The sequence below is a fragment of the Rhinoderma darwinii genome, chromosome 4 (genome assembly GCF_050947455.1).
Source record: "Rhinoderma darwinii isolate aRhiDar2 chromosome 4, aRhiDar2.hap1, whole genome shotgun sequence".
In the NCBI taxonomy this organism is placed as follows: Eukaryota; Metazoa; Chordata; class Amphibia; order Anura; family Rhinodermatidae; genus Rhinoderma; species Rhinoderma darwinii.
Window position 1 is genome coordinate 25,513,382 of NC_134690.1, and position 20,885 is coordinate 25,534,266.

The 20,885-nt window shown below is 39.4% G+C and overlaps 1 protein-coding gene across 2 annotated transcripts; it reads left to right on the plus strand.

Moving 5' to 3' along the window:
- The first annotated feature begins 206 nt into the window (after positions 1 to 206).
- Positions 207 to 18,062, plus strand: LOC142759086 (cytochrome P450 2K1-like). 2 transcript variants are annotated; one of them, XM_075860934.1, is made up of 10 exons: positions 207 to 455; positions 2,717 to 2,906; positions 3,760 to 3,922; positions 5,082 to 5,231; positions 6,454 to 6,614; positions 8,057 to 8,233; positions 12,800 to 12,941; positions 13,916 to 14,100; positions 14,776 to 14,917; positions 17,225 to 18,062. In XM_075860934.1, exons 2-10 carry the CDS (start codon positions 2,730 to 2,732, stop codon positions 17,401 to 17,403), a joined length of 1,476 nt encoding a protein of 491 aa, XP_075717049.1. In that variant the 5' UTR covers positions 207 to 455; positions 2,717 to 2,729; the 3' UTR covers positions 17,404 to 18,062. The 2 variants fall into 2 exon arrangements, with proteins under 2 accessions (XP_075717049.1, XP_075717050.1); XM_075860935.1 differs by lacking the exon at positions 2,717 to 2,906 and having other exon boundaries at positions 208 to 455.
- Positions 18,063 to 20,885: the final 2,823 nt, after the last annotated feature.

Below are 20,885 nucleotides of genomic sequence, written 5' to 3' on the forward strand. Positions count from 1 at the left end.
AGAAGGTAAAACTTTTCATGCTGCTCCTTGACCTCAAACAAGTGCTGCACCACGAATGTTGCACTTAGGATATTAAACCTGATATCATTTGCAAGCTAAGATTCTGATCTTTATTATAATACCAAGATCTGAGCTCTAGTCACGGCATGAATTTAAAGTCGTGATATGTCACATACTTTTCATTTCTTTTCATCCAAAGGATAAATTTATACATCATCTATGTAACCAGTTTACAGCTACCCGCTAGTAACAAATTGGTTAATCTTGGCCCAGTATTCTCTCTGGCAGCATCGTTGCTGGGCGGTTAAGAGGATGAACATTGGATTGTCGACAGGTGGACTCAAATTTCAAAGTGAGGTCAGAAATTAGCTTAAATATTCTCCCAGGATTTAACAACGCACAGTCCAGAAGAAGAAAAGAGAAGAAGGAACCAGCTGTATCCGCTGCCCTGCATGGTAAGCAGACAATCTGATAATAATAAAGATATGCAATGACATATAGATATAAATCACATGAAGACATTATATTACATCTGAAATCTTAACCCATGAATGACCAGACCTGTTTGGGCCTTAAAGGAGCTTTCTTACAAAAATAGTGCCACATTTATCCACAGGTTGTTTGTGGTATTACGGTTTGTATACATTGAAGTGAATTGGGCTGTGCTGCAATACAGACCCAACTCATAAACCAGTATGGAAGAAAGCAGCCGTGTGTTTCTGATTCTGGACAACCCCTTTGATGACAAGCTGAATTTTTTCATTCGTTCCTCTTTATATTTCAGACTTACCTTTTCTTATTTTTTTCATTGACGTGACTATATATATGTTTTATGTGGGAGAGAGTTTTTGTTTTCTCTTTAGCACTGTTTGGTGGGATATATATATATTTAATTTTTTTGCAGAATGAATATAAAATGTAATCTTATTTTTTTTTATAATCACGTTTCACATGTAATAACCTGTTATGTTAATTCTACAGGATATTATGGTCGTGTGGATACCTAATAAGTGTAGTTTTTGTATTCATTCAATGTTGTGTGCAAAAAAATAAATATTTAATCCTATTAAGCGATTACTGTTTTAAATTTATAATGCATTAGGTTACTTCTGTCTGGACATACATTATAATTTGTGTAAATATAAGGGTATGTTCACACGGAGTGCTTTCAGCCATTTTTCGGGCCGTAAAAGTCCCGAAGAACGTCTGAAAAAGCGGAAGCTTCTTCCGTTCCGAGGGGGCGTTTTTTACGCAGCTGTTTTTCAAAACCACCGCGTAAAAAAAAACGGCCGTGAAAAAGAAGTGTTGTAGCTGTTTTTGGAGCTGTTTTTCTATTGACCCAATGAAAAATGGCTCAAGAAACAGCTCAAAATGTGACATGCACGTCTTTTTGTGGGGCGTTTTTTTATGCGCTGTTTTTTCAACAGAACGTGTAAAAAACATGCCCCGTCGCAACGAAACGCAGTTTTTCACATTGAAATGAATGGGCAGATGTTTGGAGGCGTTCAGCTTCCGTTATTTCAGACGCTTTTCGAGGCGTTTACTCCCAGTAAAAATGCCTGAAAATAACCCGTGTGAACGTACTGTTAGGTCGGGTTCTCACGGGATGGATATGCTGCGTAAAAACCACACGGTGTATCTGACTTGGTACCCGCGGGACATTCCGTCCTAAAAATTGCGATTTTTCCAATGAAAATTCCGCTGCGTAATTAAGTGCACATACTTACCTCCTCCCTCCTGTGAAGTCCGCTCCGGCCTCCCTTGATGACGGTTCAGGCCATGTGACACTGCAGTCTGTGATTGACTGCAGTGGTCACATGGGACACAACATCATCCCAGGAGGCCGGACTGCAGGAAGTAGGGCGTTCTGGGTAAGTATAATTTTTTTTTTTATTCCGGCATTGCGATTTTTGTGGTGTAATCATTGCAATTACGTGCAAAAGTCGCAATGCTTGGCTTTCTGTTGTGGGTTTTGCATCCCCGTTGAATTAGATGGAGAAAACCTGGAACGGAAAATCAACAAATTCTGCAGCAGGAATTGACATGCTGCAGTACAAAATACAGGAAATTTTACGCAACGTGTCGATGAGATTTATTAAATCTATCCCACTTTGCTGCTGCGTATTTTCCGTCCGCAATTTCAGACAGAAAATTATGCAGCAATTTCGCTACATGTGGACAAGCCCTGTAAAAACAATATGCTGCTTAAAGGGGGTTTTCCATAATGATTATTTATCACCTATCCACAGGATAGATGATAAATATCTGATCGGTGTGGTCCAGCCACTAGGACCCCCACTGATCACGAAACACAGACTAACCTTGTCGTTCCTGGGAGCCCCATAGCAATAGAGCGGTAGTGCGCATGCTCGCCCACTGCTCCTTCATTCCTATGGGGCTGCCAAAGATTACTGATCACCAGCATGAAGGGGCCATGGCGTTCTTCCGAGTGCCGTGTCCTTTCATCTTCTGACTTGGAGGTCTTCACATGTCCTAAATCTCCCATTCACTGTCATCCTAACTGATAACATTTTCAGACAGGTCTCAATGACAGAAAATGTTTAAAGGTAAACCTTCCTTGCTATGCACTTACAATCAGGCGTGGAAAGTACAATATCCAAAAGCTCCATCTAGTGGTAGAAATAGTGTGAAATTTAAATCGAATTAGTATAAGAAAGTTTGTTATCTCATCTTATATTTTGTTCTCCTTTTCTAGATTCTTTGCAGACATGTTCACCATGGACCCCATCTCAGTTCTTGTGTCAATTGTGGTTATCTTATTTCTAGTCACTATTTTTAAGAATCAGAAAAGATGCAAAAATTTTCCTCCCGGTCCTATGCCATTACCGATTATTGGCAATATGAACGTGATCAACACCTTAAAACCCCAAAAATCTCTTATAGAGGTAAAAAGAGCCTTCCGTGTATGTACAGATGTAGTGTGCATTGCATTGTTATTTCACACCTGGGCTGATTGTTAAAACTACCATCGGCTCTATTTCAGGAGACGCATATTGTTGAGCTTCTTTGACCTTCATTTAATTTTTTTTTTGTTTCAAACTTTACTCAAACGCATCTTTTAAAAAATAAAGCAACTTTGCAAATCATTTTTGGTTAAAAATCTTTTACCGTTTTGTGTAAACAGCTCCTTTGTATCTTCACAATTACAGACTACAGACAAAACTTGTGTTTTGTCTAGTCCTGCAGTCGTGTAACTTTACTCCTTCTGACGTCTATAATGGACCTCTAAAGACAGCAGAAGCGTGGACAGATGGAAAAGAGAAACATATGACTGCAAGATCCGACTACAAACAGGGTTATCTTGTAGTCTGTAACCATGGAGACATTTAGCTCTGAATAGGAACTGTGTACACTGAATGGTAGGAGATTTTTAAACAAAATTATATATATTTTTTACACCCTTTAATACTCTTTGCCTGGATAAACCCTACCTATTGGGAAAATTACATGGCCCTATGGAAACCATAGGGCTGCTTGTATGATAAGTATGTCCCTACTTGCACATGTATAGGTAAACAAAGACTGCCCTCACAATGTAGTAAAATGCTCATAATAGTTATAGTGTATATATAAACCAGTTGTCTCCAAACAGTGGCTCTCCTGCAGGTGTCTGGGCCTGCTGGGAGTTGTAGTTTTGCTTCAGTTGGAAAAAGCCATATGTCGGAGAATTCTGATAAAGACTGTAAAACATGAAAAATATTGTTTTCTCTCATTGGTTCTCGTGTTTTATATTTCCAGTTGTCCAAGAAATACGGCACAGTATTCAGCATCTATTTAGGTGTGCAAAAGTTTGTTGTCCTGTGTGGATATGACACAGTGAGAGATGCTCTCATCAACCACGCGGAGGAGTTTTCTGGAAGGCCAGTTACAGCACTAGGTTCTAAAATATCAGATAAGCATGGTAATTATTTGTAACCTCACTTTAAAAATTGTTAAAGGGGTTCTCCAGTTTAGGCCTGATTCACACGAACGCTGTGCATCTCTTTTCACGTCCGAGGTGCATCCGTGCTCAGCACTGCGGAACGCGATGTCACGCAACCCCCATAGTTGAGAGTCTATGGAGGGATGCGTGATGCGTGAAAAGATATGAAAAGATAGGACATGTCCTATTTTTCCACGGACCCTTCACACGGTCCGTTGAAACAACGGCTGTGTGACCGGCCACATTGAATAACATAGGTCCGTGGGACGGCCGCTGTTTCAACGGCCGTCCCACAGAAGTTTAACACGTTCGTGTGAATCGGGCCTTAGAAAATACTTTTCAAATATGGAGTGATATGGGTCTACTTCTATTCAGGATCCTGATCTATTAGTGAGCGCAAAGAACAGCTACAAAGAGCGTCACTTAAACTGGAGGACCCAGCACCTCCCTACATTGCTTGAACAGTCCATTAATGCCAATAGGCACCATGTAGTGCTCCATTTCCCCTGAGGTGGCGCTACAGTAAAAATGAAACACTTGCAGTCAGGCTCTTCTACAGATTACAGCTGATTGCTCGGGGTTCCAGCAGAAGGACACCCTGTGACCAGCTTTGGCATTGTCCAAAGAGGACAACCCCTTCAACCCCATAACAGTCACATTAAAATTGGGGAAAAAAAGGCCCAAAATGTAAACTTTTTTTATTTTAGACATTGAATTTATGTCTCATGTAAAAATAGTTTGGGTCCCTTTAGTACATATTAACCCCTTAATGATGTAGCTAGTTTTGCCTGGTTTACAAAAACTATTTTCATATACCCTATTAGAGAATTCTGCGTTAAAGGGGTTATTGGACATTTATGGCAAATCCACAGGATATGCTATAAATGTCTCATAGATGCAGTTCCAACCTCTGGGAGCCGCACCATCTCTAGAATGGGGCCTGCTGACCCCCGTCCTCCCTTGCTACCGCTGCTTTCAGACCACTGTCTGACGTGTTAGTCGGGGGTACAGAAACAGCTGAGCTTGCTGGGTTATGTTGTTTCCGGAATTCTCGAGCTATGGAAACCTAGGACTATGAAATAAAATAATGGATAAGAAACAGTCGCTGATAGTAGTAACCTGTACTCATTCCATTCAGGAATTCTATTATCGAACGGGGAGAACTGGAAAATGATGAGAAGATTCACTCTGTCAACATTACGAGATTATGGAATGGGGAATAAAAATATGGAAGACAAGATTGCTGAAGAATGTGAATCCCTAATGCAGACGTTCAGATCATATAAAGGTAATTTTTTCATGTAACCATGGAGACACATAGGTCTGCATTGGAGCTGTGTACGCAAAATGGTAGAAACTTTTTAAACAAGACAATGTCCATTGTTGCTTTATTTTCTACCTTAGATGCATTGGAGCAATAAAAAGATTAAATGCAATTGAAACCCTTAAAGGCGTTTTCCCACAATCCTAAATTACCACCTATCTACAGGAGAGGTGATTATTTTTATATCGCTGGGGGACCCAACACTGGGACCCCACTGATCGTGAAAACGGGGTCCCAAACCCCCTGCCGTTCCTTCTTACTACTCAACTGTAGTGAAGAGGACATTAAATGGAGTGGTGGTCGAGCATGCGTGCTGCCGCTCCATTCAAAGTCTACGAGAATGGTGGAAAAAGCCGAGTATATCGCTCGGCTCTTCATCAGTCTCATAGACATTGAATAGAGCGGTGGTAGCATGCTCGATAGCTCCTCCATTATAGCTCCTCCACACTAGGCAGTGGTGCAGGGAGGAGCATCAGGGTGTTTGAGATCCACAGTCTCACGATCAGTGGGGACCCAGCTATAGTGATCCCCAGTGATCGGAAAATGATCTCCTATCCTGCGGATAGGTGATTTATGATTCAGGGAAAACTTTTAATACTGTTTGAAATGAACCTGTCATCACATATATAGCCCCTACTGCGTTCTACAGGATCAAAATAGGTTTCTAAAGATGTGACCCTCTGAAATGTCCCTTGCAGCATAAAGAAATAAATAAAGCTGCCTGTGAAGTCATATGGGCGGTCCCAGTCATATCAGGAGTCATATAGTCTTGGCTTGATTGACAGGCTTTATTGACCTTCCACAGATCAAGATACGTCATTGTAAACCAGTTCTAGCAGCACCTGGCACATGCTCTGTGCGCAGATGAAGCTGAGACCAGTATAGCTTTGGTTGGCTTGCAATGATGTATCCTGGCCTGTGGGACCTCAATCAAGTCAGGACTGCATGACTCCTAGGGGGACCGGGATGCCCCATGACTCTTCACAGGTACAGTAGCGTGCGGTTTATTCTGCAAGGAATATTTCAGGAATTACATCTTTAAAAATCTTTTTACTATCCTGTATAATGCTATGGCGGCAGTTTAGGGGCTGTACATGTGATGATAGGTTCCCTTAAAGGAGTTAATATAACAAGTAAGTAGCAAAATGGAAGTGATCAAATAATTAATTTTGTTTTATTTAATCAGGAAAACCCTTTAATAATCTGACCGTCATAAATGCCGCCGTGGCCAACATAATCGTGTCCGTACTACTGGATCAGAGATTTGAATATGATGATCCTACAATACTGAAGCTCATTAGTTTAGTGAATGAAAATATCAGCATCATGGAAAGTAGTATGATTAGGGTATGTATTCTTCTATTGCTGTGTCAGGGGAAAGCTACAGGAAAAGCAATATCTCTATGCAGATGGAGCAAGGGCAGCTTAGCAGTTGCTGGATTCATATTGAAGAATTTTGTGTCCAAAGGAAACGGGTGACGGCAGGCGCCAAGTGTATTTTTTGGGTCGTTCCTGCATTTGAACATACATGGACATCTTGGTAAATGAGTGGTAACAGTTGTCCCTGAGAAACCAGCCATAGGAGGCAGGCTGTGATTGTCAGAACCAATAGTTGAGATCATTGGAGTTCCCTTTTTTTGGTTACAGTGAGCTCCAGCATTGCGATCACTAAGATTAATTTAAAAAAAAAAAAAGACCTGTGACACTGCATGTTAGAATGCATTAACCCCTAGGTACTTAAACTTTGGTACGTATATCCCGGGGATACAGGCAATGTCTCTAGGGGCTACTCAGAGTTGACACCCTGCTCTTACAGCAGGGATCGGAGGTAACTCTGATCCCGGGCTGTTTAACCGTGAAGGCACCGTGGTCAATAACAACTGCGGCATCTAAACCTTTAGACAAAGGGAGGGCCTCCTTTGTCACCCCATCGTCGACCCCCCCCCCCCTGCGATCACATCCATGATGGGTTGTCATGGCAGCCATCTTGGTCCTAATATTAAGCCCTGCCAGGGCTTAATAGGAGATGGAAAAAAGGAATAATGATCAAAGAAATATCTAAAGCTAAAACAAACAACTTTTACCGAGTTCCCCCTAAAGTAATGTAAATAATGTTATCGCCGCATCTGTATAACTTTATTTATGTCGCAGATTGAACGCCAGAATTGCAGTCTTTTTTTTGTCACGTTATCACCCAAAATAAAATTGGAATAAGAAGTGATCAAAAAGACACATGTAGCCAAAAATGGTACCATTTATGGGTCTCAGAATATTTTCTTTTAACAAAAAGTTTTTCATTTTTCAAAAGTAGTAAAACACGTAACAATTACTATAAAAATGTGGTATTACCTGAATTGTATTGACCTACAGAATAAAGTTAACATGTCATTATTACTGCACAGTATATGCCGTAAAAACGAAACCCAAAGATCAATGGAGGATTTGCTGTTTGTTTGTTTTTTTTTATTCCGCCCCACAAACTAATATTTAAAAGTTCCTCAGTACATTAAATGGTGCCATTGAAAACGACAACTCGTCCTACAAAAAAAATGAAGCCCTCATACGACTATCTCAACGGAAATAGAAAAAAATGTTTGGCTTTTGGAAGACAGGAAAGAATAAACTAAAATAAAAAATGGCTGCAGTGGGAAGGGGTTAATGGGCAGCGTACTGTAGGATTATAGCATTTGGGTACTTTGATGTAACTTCGCACATATATATCTTTATTAGCCAAGTAGTGAAGCCCACCTCTGGGGTTGATCTAATAATGTGACGGCTCTTCTTTAAAGCTGTATAACAGTTATCCCTCGTTGGTCGGCTGGTTACCTGGGAGCCATAGAAAACTGGTTAAAAACTACGAAGAGATGCAGAACTTTATAAGAGACACATTCACAAGAAAGGAAAAAGAACTGGATGTGAACGATCAGAGGAACCTCATTGATGCTTTCCTTGCAAAACAGCGGGAGGTACAGTACTGTAATAATTGAATGCACCCTTCAGTATGGTTCAGGACAAAATGTTCAGAATAATGTATATATTCTATCAAATGAACATGGCTACCTGAACACGTACCTAAGAGCCCCAATGATGACAAACCAACTTTCTTTCTTGGCTTAATGTTTGCTACAATGTATCCGTGCAGGTAAAATGTATCGGCCTTGAGTCCAAGATATTCTTCAATTATTATTTTCTTCAGTTGGCAATTAATAAATTAACATTTAAAATAATAATAATAATAATAATCTTTCTGATGCACAAGTGATGCATACAATTTATAGGATATGTAAATAGTGATCAGGGTCAGGACTATTGGGAAACTGACTCCCAAAAAATGAGATTGTGGGCCTGAAGCTCCACTGACAGGTAACAGAACCATTTACTTAGAGGGTCTTATGACATACTGGATACCATTCTTTCTCAGTTTCAAATGCTATACTAATAACGTGGGCCAAATGTAGGGGAACTAAGCCAACCCTGTATACTGTAAATAGTTTATCTGGGCAGATTCTCAACAGAACAGATCTTCCTGTAGTTGCCCATTTGAGCAGTTTAGACCATGTCAGAAGTAGTTCTAGGATAAAGGTGCTTATGGGAAATTTCAAATCCCAGAATAGTGGCATATAAATTTATGTTGCAATGGTAAACAAGTAAGGCTAGTCTCCCTTATCTTGAGCATGTCTATCTCTAGCATCCAGTTGTTTGCATATTTTTTTAAAGTGCACCTATATTACAAAAAATTATCCCAATCCCTCTTTCAACACCTTTCAGTTTTGTGTAACTTGCAGATATTGGATCTTTTTCCTTCCTTTCTCGATGTTTGTTGGGTGGGTGGCTCATCCTGGTTTGATGTAAGTGCTGTACTGTGTGCTCTGAGCCAATCATTTGTCTTAACCTTACATCTCCTCCTCCCTTTTGTCTATCTGCTGTAAGAAGTTTCAGCTGCATCCCACTAATCTGTAAACCAGAATAAGAAACAAGTCACGACCAGGTGTTTGAAAAAATACAAATAATCTTTATTAAAGTCAATTAGACACATGGAGACAACATATAACACTTAGACATAATAAAATGCCATGGACCCTCGAACACAAACGGAATCCGAACGTGAAAGCAGAGTAGCCCCCCAGAAGAAAAAATGGTCTGACAAAACCTATATATAGCTAAAGTGCATACATACATATTGATAAGCAGGTACTAGGCATGGTACGCTTTGCACAGATGAACACACAAATAAGTATAGAGAATATATATAAGGTACAATCTAAGCAAAAACGACATGTAAAGTAGTATACCTACACCTGCGTATAAGAGGATAAATAGGAGATCAAGACCAGGAGGGGGACCTCTGCTTAACCCAACGCGCGTTTCGCTGGTGCTTCGTCAGGGGTTGATGTCCAAATGCCCCAGTTACCCCATGATATACCTTCCTCAATGATGTTTTACCGGTAAAATCACAGCTGTTTCCTATCGGGTGGTTAGGTGTTCAGCGTCGGTCATCAATGACAGACGGCGATACATCCCGCCCACCCTCGATAGCGTCCTATCGTGTAGTCTTATGTCAAAACAGTCCTCCTCCCAGAACCGCCTCCATCGGCATAACCACATCAGGCCGGCGGGGGAATGAAATCAGCCCGCCGGCTCGATGTGGAATCACCGGAGGTCAGAAGCAGGGATATAAAGAGGAATGAAATTAGAAGTTTAGTGGCAATCCAGTTTTGGCCCAAGGTAGAACTATCTATCCTGATCATTAAGGTGAAAAAATAGGTTACAAAAAGGTTAAAAAAAGGCCAAGCCGATCTCATTAAGCAGCAGCAGCGGGACAAAGCGTCCCGTTGCTAGGTGACAGTCCAGCGTGAGAGCAGCAGTTGCTGTTAAACACGCTGGAGAGCATAGCAAAGCATTAAGAGCCGAGGTCGCTGTCCAACGTGCTGAAATGCTCAGCACAGCCGTCAAAGCTAAATAACCGAGAGAGTTAGAGCAGTCACTGTCCAAGGTGCTGAAGCTGACTATCCAAGTCCATATCACACTTCAGAGCTGAAACACAGTACCAGAATTAACCAGTAATGCTGTGAAAAGTAAAAAATAAAAAATAAAAAAATGAAAAAAATGAAAAGAGGAAAGAAAGTAAAAGTGACCGAGGGTATACCTACATATACATGAACACACATATATATATATATACATACACATACATACACATATATACACATATACACAAACACATATGTACCAACATATACACAAAATACATAAGTTCACAGTGAGCGGTAGTGAATGTGAGAGAAGTGAAGAAACGTGAAAAAATATCAACAAAAATGATTAGAAAGTAGAACAACACAACAAGTGTATATTGATTAATGCTGAAGAGGAACAGAACAATATAATTAGTATTAATGCAGCACAACAAACCGTACATCTAACCCGAAAATTGTGAATATGCGGTAAATAAAACCAAAGGTGAGTCAAATAACAATTTCTTTATATCCAAAATGAGTATACATAAAAATATACATCAATCTAGTTCATTTTAATCCAGTAGTGCAGGAATATGAGCAAAGTGCACAAGTATGTGCTAAGACTATAATTGCCAACCACACAATTGATGTCAGTAATATTAAACGTGATAGGTGAGGCAAGAAAAATGGAGGGGGAAACAAAAAGGGGGGGGGAGGGAAAAAAAGGGGGGGGGGAGGGAAAGGGGGGGGGGGAAATGGGGAAGGAGAGAATGAGTAGGGGGGAGGAGAGGGGAAGGATAAGGGGGAAAGGGAAAAGGGATGTGGACAAACCCAGATTAAATTACAATGAGTGACCAAGAAAATTTAGTGATGAGAAGATGATTAAAACTAACAAATGACTGAACGTGACAGTGACTACTGCTATAAACATTTAGTAAACCAAACCTCAATTACTAGGTTGAATAATACATGGTGACTAATAAAAAAGAAAAAAAAAAAAAAAAAAAAAAAAAAAAAAAAATATAAAAATAAAAATAAATATAAAATGAAATAAAAAAAGGGGACTGGGAGCCTGACTAACTCAATACAATTTATTGTGTCAATCTGTGCAAAAGTACCTATGACGAAAAGGCCAAAAAAGTACAGACTTGATCGTCAACCAAAAACCAATGTAACAATGATCAAATGTTAAAGGGTCGATGTGAAAAGGATTTGACTGTAAATATATATACACAAGTGATCAGAAAATCCGAAAATTTGGCCCACCAATGGCCACAGGACGAATCTGCCGGATATCACTCAAAATTCATAGCGGGGTCATCACGGGGATTTGAACTGGATCCAAAAACTTCATGCTGAATAGTATGGCAGGAATCATGCTGTAAAACAACAGAGATCTTATAACAAGATAATAATTTCTTATCAAGTTGTGAACAACTAGGATAATAGTTGACCTCAAAAATAAAGATCAATATCCACGTATGTCTAGATGGAAGAACAGGGCATAAGGGGAATGGCAAGTAGAAAACCCAATGTACAAACACATAAACATAAAATTAAAAAAAGATAAAAACAATGACAACAAGTTAAAAAGAACAGGGATAAAATATTGGTGGACACCAATAGGAGAGTGGCAATGCTCAAACCAAAGAAAGTAACCATGACTTAACTATGGCGATTTAAAGAAATGGTGCGAAGCTGTTGTACTCATTAAGACCATATGGATGTAAGGATCCCAACCTCATAATCCAAGTAGTTTCTTTCTGTCCCAAGGCCTTCTTCCAATTACCACCCCTTGGACCAATCAGTACGCGATCGATAGCTCTCACTTTCAAAAGTGATGCGTCACAGTTGTGGAATAACCTGAAATGACGAGGAATCGTATTAAGTTGTGATACATCTTCAATTCCCATAGCCGCTTGAATGCCCAACACATGCTCTCGTACTCTCCTACGGAGTTGTCTAGTCGTCATTCCTACATAAATTTTGTCACAAGGACAGATGGCAAAGTAGATGACACCCATAGTGGTACAGTCAATGTGATGGGTAATCTTGAATTCGTGTGTATGGTCAAAATCAAAAAATGTAGTTGCCTGTTCGATGTTTGGACAGGCTACACAGCGTCCGCATTTAAAGCAACCCCATTTTGGACCTTTAGATCCAAAAGCATACTGGGGTTGTGAGCCCCGGTGGTAACTATGTACTAAAAGATCCTTCAGGTTTTGGGCTCTCCTGAATGTAATGGAAGGGACAGATGGTAACAATTTACCTAGCGTATGGTCCTGCTGGAGTATTGGCCAAAATTTTTTCATTATCACCAAAATTTCCTCGGATTTACAATTAAAGTTCGTAATCATGCAATTCTATTTACTGCAATACTCAAGAATTTTTTTTGGTGTCTCGGCATCCTGGGAAATACAGGCTCCTGGAATAAAATTTATTAGTTAGTACGGAGATTCAATGTTCACATATATCTACTGACAGACTGCCAATCGCCACTTTAGAGTGGATGTTACAGGTAATTCTCTAATATTCAATATTTTATTATTTATACTATTTTTCATTTATCTTAAAAAGGGAAAGCCAGAATCTACTTTATATTACCATAATAAAAACTTGGGCAAACTTGTCAGCAACCTGTTTGCTGCTGGAATGGAGACTACTTCAACGACTCTGCGATGGGGTCTATTATTAATGATGAAATATCCTGCAATCCAGAGTAAGTATTAAATATTAGACCCTAACAAAGTCTAAGCTAAAACAGGTGGAAACATACATTGCCATGTTTATGCAATATTTTATGATACAGCGATGGGCACCAAAGGAACCCCATAATCTCCATCTAATTATTTTACCTGAATGTATTTTTATTTAATATTTCATTTAAAGTTATTAGAGATACTTTACATGTAAATGTAGCAAAAAAAGTGATTAGTGAATGTGCTGTTTATTCATAAAATACTATTATATGTATATTAATATACATAACTATGGCATATCCTGGTGGAATAAAAAATGTATGTACATTTTAGCATATCTGTATATTACACTAATTGTAATATGAAATTACATTAATTACTATATAAACTTTCATATAAGAAAATAAAAAACCAATATTTTACCTGTCCGTTCATTCATACTGCCCTATTTACAGGCAACAAGTTATAGTTGGAGGGACACTGGGCAGGAGCATTTATTTTAGTTGTAAAAATGATGCAGGAAATGTTATAACTGCTAGTTGAAATACCTGTGCATGTGTCCTGTGAGCCAAGTGAAATGGGGTACTTCCTGTGCCCATCAGCCTTTGATTGACAGCGTCTCTGTACCCATATCCATAAATTAGCATAGTTCTCATTGTAATGTTTCCTGCATTATTTGCCCATCTGCCCAGCATTCATTTAACTAATGTATAATATGCTGCCCCAAATAGGGCAGCATGAAAGGAATGCCACATCCCTATATTTTATGGTACAGTAATGGGCACAGTAGGCACCTCCTAATAATATGACACAATAATATAAACATAATTATGGATCCTAAATGGCTCTTTTTAGGCATTCATTTACTTACTTATTATGACTAGTTAATTTCTAAGTATTGAAATGTTCCTTTATTGTTCAAAAACCTCTGATCTTTTGGCAAGTCAAAAGAATGGTACATTGTAACTCACAAAATGTTCTTTTTACCTAATAGAAAAAGTTCAAATTGAAATTGAATGTGTTATGGGATCTGCTCAAGCACAAATAGAACATAGAAAGGAAATGCCATATACTGATGCTGTCATGCATGAAATTCAAAGGTTTGGTGATATCGTACCTGGAAGCATCCCACATGCAACAACAAAAGATGTCACATTCAGGGGCTATTTTCTTCCAAAAGTGAGGAGACCCTGTTAACATGCTCACTTTTATTTGTTAGTTCTTTAAAATTGTATTAAGTTTTAAGTTTATTGATAACATTTAGATGGAATGTATTATTCTGACATATCTGTATAGACAATCAAGTAGTGAGTGTGTGTGTGTGTGTGTGTGTGTGTGTGTGTGTGTGTGTGTGTGTGTGTGTGTGTGTGTGTGTGTGTGTGTGTGTGGGCGCTGCAATGAATGAAAGGTAATGGTGACTTTGGAAACGAGTCCATGGTCTAATACAGTCTAAAGGAACAGATGGAGAAAAGTCCCCCGTCCCCCCCAAAGAACATTAGTGGCAGGGGAACTGCATACAGTTTAACTAGGGGGACAGAGAGGATATAGATGAAGGGTTCAGGGTAAATGTTAGAAGTTTGTTTCCCCTACTGATCCAGAGGAATGTAAGAAAAACATACGAAAATCTATGAGAATTTCTCTATGCTTCCATCAGGTCAGAGACTTAGTGTAATTTGGGCCATAACCTCTAGATACTGTAACAGCTTAATTCTGTCAGCACTCCTCCTTTAGAAATAATGATCTTCTGTGATATATATCTTTCTGTTAAAGTGATACATACTGGAGCTTTGTAATTCCACTCTTATTATTATGTCATATTTCATCTGGTAATTTGTTTTACTTAATGTTCCCCAGGGCACAAATGTCATCCCATTACTGCACTCTGCACTGAGAGATAAAGCTTACTTTGAGAAGCCTGAAGAGTTTTATCCCGGACACTTTCTTGACATAGATGGAAAGTTTAAGAAGAATGAAGCCTTTATACCATTCTCATTAGGTAACCATTATTTTAACTTCTTTTTATCTCATGTACGGCTGAACAGTAACCCTATACAAAGTCTGCCTCAAATGTTTTTCTTGGGCAACTAAAATTTTGCATGCTGATTCTGTACTGCATTGCTTATTTCAAACTTGCTTCCAACATCATCAGTCCTGTGATCACAGCAGCATTGGCAGTTTGAAACAACTATGAGAGGGGAGTAATAAATGAAATTTGAGATAGTGGGCTTGGAGAAAGTGACCATGCAATGCCACTGAATCTGTAAAATGGCAGACAAAGATAACCACTTCCTGTTAGTAAACTAGAAAAAAATGGCTTTGCTCTAAAGGGAAAGGCTTTGCAGGAGTACTGTGCCTGAGGATCTAAGAGCGCTATGAAGTTTTTATTTTCACTAGAGGCACACTTTAATATTTACACAACAGTACCATAATATGTTTCATTGTTCATTTGTAAGCAAACATTCAGCAGAACATAAATAACTCTCACAGTTTTAGTAATTTATCTGAAGAAATTCAAAAAGTATCAACTACTTGTTTTGGATATCTATCTAATCGGATATATCTACAGTTAGGTCCAGAATTATTTGGACAGTGACACAAGTTTTGGCATTTTAGCTGTTTACCAAAACATATTGAATATACAGTTATATAATGAATATGGGCTTAAAGTGCAGACTCTCAGCTTTAATTTGAAAGTATTCACATCCTAATTTGAGGAAGGGTTTAGAAATTACAGCTCTTTAATATGTAGCTGCCTCTTTTTCAAGGGACCAAAGGTAACTGGACAATTATCTCAAAAGCTATTTAATGGGCAATTCCCTGGTTAATCCATCAATTAAGCAGGTAAAAGGTCTGGAGTTGATTCCAGGTGTGGTATTTTCATTTGGAAGCTGTTGTTGTGAACCCACAACATGAGGTCAATGGAGCTCGCAATGCAAGCGAAACAGACCATCATTAGGCTCAAAAAAAAAATGAAGAAATCCATCAGAGAGATAGCACAAATGGTAGGAGTGGCAAAATCAACAGTTTGGTACATTCTTGAAAAAAAAGAGCGCACTGGTGATCTCGTGAACTCCAAAAGTCCTGGACGTCTACAGACGACAACAGTTGTGAAAAACCCATTCACAACATCTACCCAAGTGAAGAACACTCTCCTGGAAGTAGGTGGATCAGTATCTAAGTCTACCATAAACAGAAGACTTCATGAGAGCAAAAAGAGGGTTCACTACAAGGTGAAAACCAATAATCAGCCTCAAAAATAGAAAGGCCAGATTAGACTTTGCCAAACAACATCTAAAGAAGCCGCACAGTTTTGGAACAGCATGAAACGAAGATCAACCTGTACCAGAATGATGGGAGGAAGAATGTATGGAGAAGATTTGGAACGGCTCATGATCCAAAGCAACCACATCCTCTGTAAAACATGGTGGAGGCAGTGTGATGGCATGGGCATGCATGGCTGCCAAAGGCACTGGGTCACTAGTGTTTATTGATGATGTGACTGAAGACAGAAGCAGCCGGATGAATTCTGAAGTGTTCAGTGATTTTACTTTCTGCTCAGATTCAGCCTCATGCAGCAAGGTTGATTGGACGTCGCTTCACAGGACAGATGGACAATGACCCAAAAACATACTGAGAAAGCAACCCAGGAGTTTATAAGGCAAAGAAGTGGAAAATTCTGCAATGGCCGAGTCATCACCAGATCTCAACCCGATTGAGCTGCATTTCACTTGCTTTAAACAAAACTTAAGGCAGAAACAAACAAGCAACAACTGAAGACCGCGGCAGTAAAGGCAGGGCAAAGCATCACAAAGGAGGAAACCCAGCGTTTGGGGATGTCCATCGGTTCCAGTCTTCAGGCCGTCATTGCCTGCAAAGCATTCTCTACAAAGTATTAAAAAAAATAATGTTTATTTATGGTAATGATAATTTGTCCAATTACTTTTGAGCCCCTGAAATGAGGAGTCTGTAGAAAAATGGTGGCAATTCCTAAACGTTTTGCAGGATATTTTTGTTCAACCCCTTGAATTAAACCTGAAAGTCTAAACTTCAATTGTATCTCAGTTGTTTCATTTCAAATCCAATGTGGTGGCAGCAGAGCCCAAATCATGAAGATTGTGTCTCTGTTCAAATAATTCTGCACGTAACTGTATCTATCTCTCTCGGTACATTACAAGTTCTTCTAAAAAAAAAAAATTCCAGAAAATAAGATGCCTCTCTGCTCAACTTCTCCTTTTCTGTAATTTGCTGCCCACCGATAGGACAGAAGCGTGAAAAATCAGCTGTCTGTTTATGTTTTATCCAGGTAAAAGAAGTTGTGCCGGAGAGAACTTGGCAAAAACTGAAATCTTTCTGTTTTTTACAACTCTACTACAGAACTTCACATTCCAGGCTCCCCCTGGAGCAAAGCTGGACCTCACGCCTGCATTGGGGTTTACTAATAGCCCGTTTCCCCATGAAATCTGTGCAATCCCTCGCAGATAAGACATATTCACAGTCCGTAATGGCAACAAAAGATTTGCTAGTCAACACACCCCTGTGATCAGATTATCCTCAATGTTGACTGCCAGGCCTGTGGAAGGTGCACGGACGGCTTGGTGAATCGCAGGCCATGGATGAAATTGAATGAGTACAATCCACCACTTCCTTGCAGTCAAACTCAATGTTTTATTTCTCCATTTAAAATCGGTGTTCAATGTATTAACCATATTGCACTGTTAGTACATTCAACACCCCTTTAAAATTAAGAAATAAAACGTTTGGTTTTACTGCGAGAGAGTGCGGTATTTTACTCCAATTCTTCTTCACCGTCAATTCAAGTCAAAACAGCCCTCTAATTTGGAGATTCTTTCTATAAAATATTAGAGATTAGAAAATCTCTGTCGGCAGACTACAGACTGTCATAAAACACCCTGTAGTCTGCTGATTCACTATGAGGGGAGCTGTCAGCTGGTTGAATAGACTCTGGTTGCCCTGTTCCAGACTTCATTTATTATTAACAATATACATTGCTAATGCAATTTCTGTAATGTACAATTATTCTGTAATGTTTTTCTGATTTCTGTAAGTATTATTGTATAAGAATGTACCTCCAAAAATTGTCCTAAACATGTAAAACGTGGTAAACATTTTTTGGAGTAATACTTTTCTTTCCTTTTCTCTTTTTAAATATTGATAAAATGTTTTAAAGTGGTTGCTCCAGTCGATATGTCCTATTAGGGTATATAGACATCACAGGAACCCCCCCCCCCCCTTATGTGCTAAAATGTGGAATTATTTTCCATATGAAAACAAACACTTGTGGGATGGCCCCAGTGTGCGGCGGGCAATTAACCAAAATACATATTGCCAATAAAGGCGGGAAGGTCTTGTTTCTCACAACCCTGTATAAACTAGATTGATTAGGAACTAAAGTAAGTTAAAAAAAAAAAAATTTACTCAGAGGTCCGTCTCCTCATTTGATTAAAATTTCATCTGGATACTGCCTATCTATATATGTCAAAATCGATCCAAGTCTGCATATAAGCAGTACTATAGAACAGAGCCCCACTGCTGTGGTGTGAGATGCTCGGACAGTGTCTGCAGAAACCCCCGATATGTTTCACCGGTAAACGGTGTTCTCAGGGGTAAACCATAGCCCATAAGGGCGCCGAATCTCGGGAAACCAATGGTGAATAACTTTTGCTGCCCCTTTTAATTACGATACTAAAAAGTTATGTACATGTTGCATACAGTCTTTCCATTTCCTTCCAGTCAACTCTTAGGCCTTATGGACATGACCGTAGCCATTGCACGGCCGCGATTTTCGGGTCGGCCGGCCGCGGAGTGTCACTCGCGAGGCGCCCACAAATTTCTGGCCGTGCACATGGCCGCGTTCATTATTTTCTATGAACCTGGACCGCAGAACACGCCTGTAATAAGACATGTCCGTTCTTTCTGACGTCCAGGCTCCAGGGCTATGCACGGTCGTGTGCATGGGCCCATAGAAATGAATGGGGCCGCAATTCTCCCGTGGATTTTCAGGAGAATTGCGGCCGCAAAAGCACGTTCGTGTGCATGGGGCCTTAGGCTACGTTCATACGCTAAAAGTAAAAAGGCTGTAAAATGCAGAACTGTTTTCAGGGGAGAACAGCCTCTGATATTCAGCTGTTTTTAAAGCATGAAACGTTTTTTGGAGCTGTTTTTCTATTGACACAATCAAAAACGGCTCAAGAAGTGACATGCACTTCTTTTTACAGGGCGTTTTTTTCCAAGCCAACTTTTCAAACGGCCGCATCAAATAAAAAATAGCCCTGTCTGAACGAAATGCCGTTTTTTCCATTGAAATCAATGGGCAGATGTTTGGAGGCATTCAGCTTCCGGTTTTTTTCAGGTGTTTTTCTAGGCGTTTATGCCCCGAAAAATGCCTGAAAACACTCCGTGTGATCATACCCAAAGGCTAAGTTTACACTACCATTACTATCAGTTTACAGAAGAGAGGATCGATACATTAAACAAAGAGCAACGGTTCCGTTAGATTTACCATTGATTTCAATGGAAATTCTTTTGTATCAGTTGCTTTCCGTTTGCCTCCGTTCGCTAGGTTCCCGTTTTTTTAACGAAAACAAAAGTGCAGTTTGCAGAACTTTTGTTTCCGTTCAAAAAAACGGAAACCTAGCGAACGGAGACAAACGGAAAGCAACTGATACAAAAGAATTACCATTGAAATCAATGGTAAATCTAACGGAACCGTTGCTCTTTGTTTAATGTATCGATCCTCTTCCTCTGACAGAAAAAAGGTAAACTGATAGTAACGCCAGTAAGAAAGAAGCCTTATCCCTAATTCATCCACTTTAACACCTTACTACTGAGCAGTCAACAAGGCATCAAATAATAATTCTGTTTTATAACTAATCCCAATATAAGTGACAGCTGCAGCCATTAACAACTATCAGATTTGCTAATGGTTATAAATACTTTTGCTGTCAAGAAATCGGAATGAAGAAATTAGATAATTAGATTAAAATGGGAAAAAAACATAACAAAAAAATAAACAGTACACTTTATGAAAACCATAGATTATTTGTATTAATTTACTATTTATATTTTACAATCATATAATCTAATAATTTGCCTCCTGTGTAGATCAAGAAAATTGATGCAATGCTTAGATATCTTATTTTGTGGGGGAGTTTTTTCTTTTTTTTCTTCGGGCAAGAATCCCTAAAAAAATATAGAATTTCCAGATAGTAGTGACTTAAAGTGGTTATCCGTCTTGTTAAAAAATTTTGGGTGCTGCTGCAAATGTCCTAAAATAAAAATATAATAATTACTCCCCTCTTCTTTCCCCTAGTGATCCAACAATGATGCACCGAAGGTCCTCCTGGTGTTTTTTTTTTTTTTTACATGCGGGAAGAATGTGACCGCTATTGCCAATCCGAGGCCTCAACGGTGACATGTTCTATTCCTGACACCATGGCGCCCATTCCAGAGCGATTATACCAGGAATATGGCATGTCATCACTAAGGCCTCTGATTAGCTGCAGCGGTCACATGCTGCCCGCATGTTAACAAAAAAAAGGAGGACTGCCAGAGCGTCAGCTCTGGATCGCCGGGTAAAGAATAGGTGAGTAATAATCTTTTTCTATTAGGACATTTGCAGCAGTTCTAAAGAAAAAAAATAACAGTCGGATATCCCCTTTTGAAGGGTTTTTTCTGGGAATTTTAAATATCTGCTTTTGGTGTCAAAATAGCAATAAACTTTCCCTGCTGATTCCACTCCAATCCATGAAGCCCACCTTGTGATGATCCCACCTGTAGGTCCTCTGTGCATACTGACATAGAGTCCAATGTGACCAATCATGATGTTCCATCCATAGTCATGTTGTGATTTGCCACTGCAAGTCACCTGACCTATTCTACATGATTACAACATATCAGCCTGCATTGGGGATTCATTTGACAGGTGGCATGGGACCAGAGCGGAA

What these genes read in the sequence shown, in the direction of transcription:
- LOC142759086 (XM_075860934.1), top strand. Translation starts at nt 2,730, where the DNA reads ATGTTCACCATGGACCCCATCTCAGTTCTTGTGTCAATTGTGGTTATC. An exon ending in CCCAAAAATCTCTTATAGAG is followed by an intron (nt 2,907 to 3,759) that starts GTAAAAAGAGCC and finishes TTATATTTCCAG; the next exon opens with TTGTCCAAGAAATACGGCAC. An exon ending in TGGAAAGTAGTATGATTAGG is followed by an intron (nt 6,615 to 8,056) that starts GTATGTATTCTT and finishes TCTTCTTTAAAG; the next exon opens with CTGTATAACAGTTATCCCTC.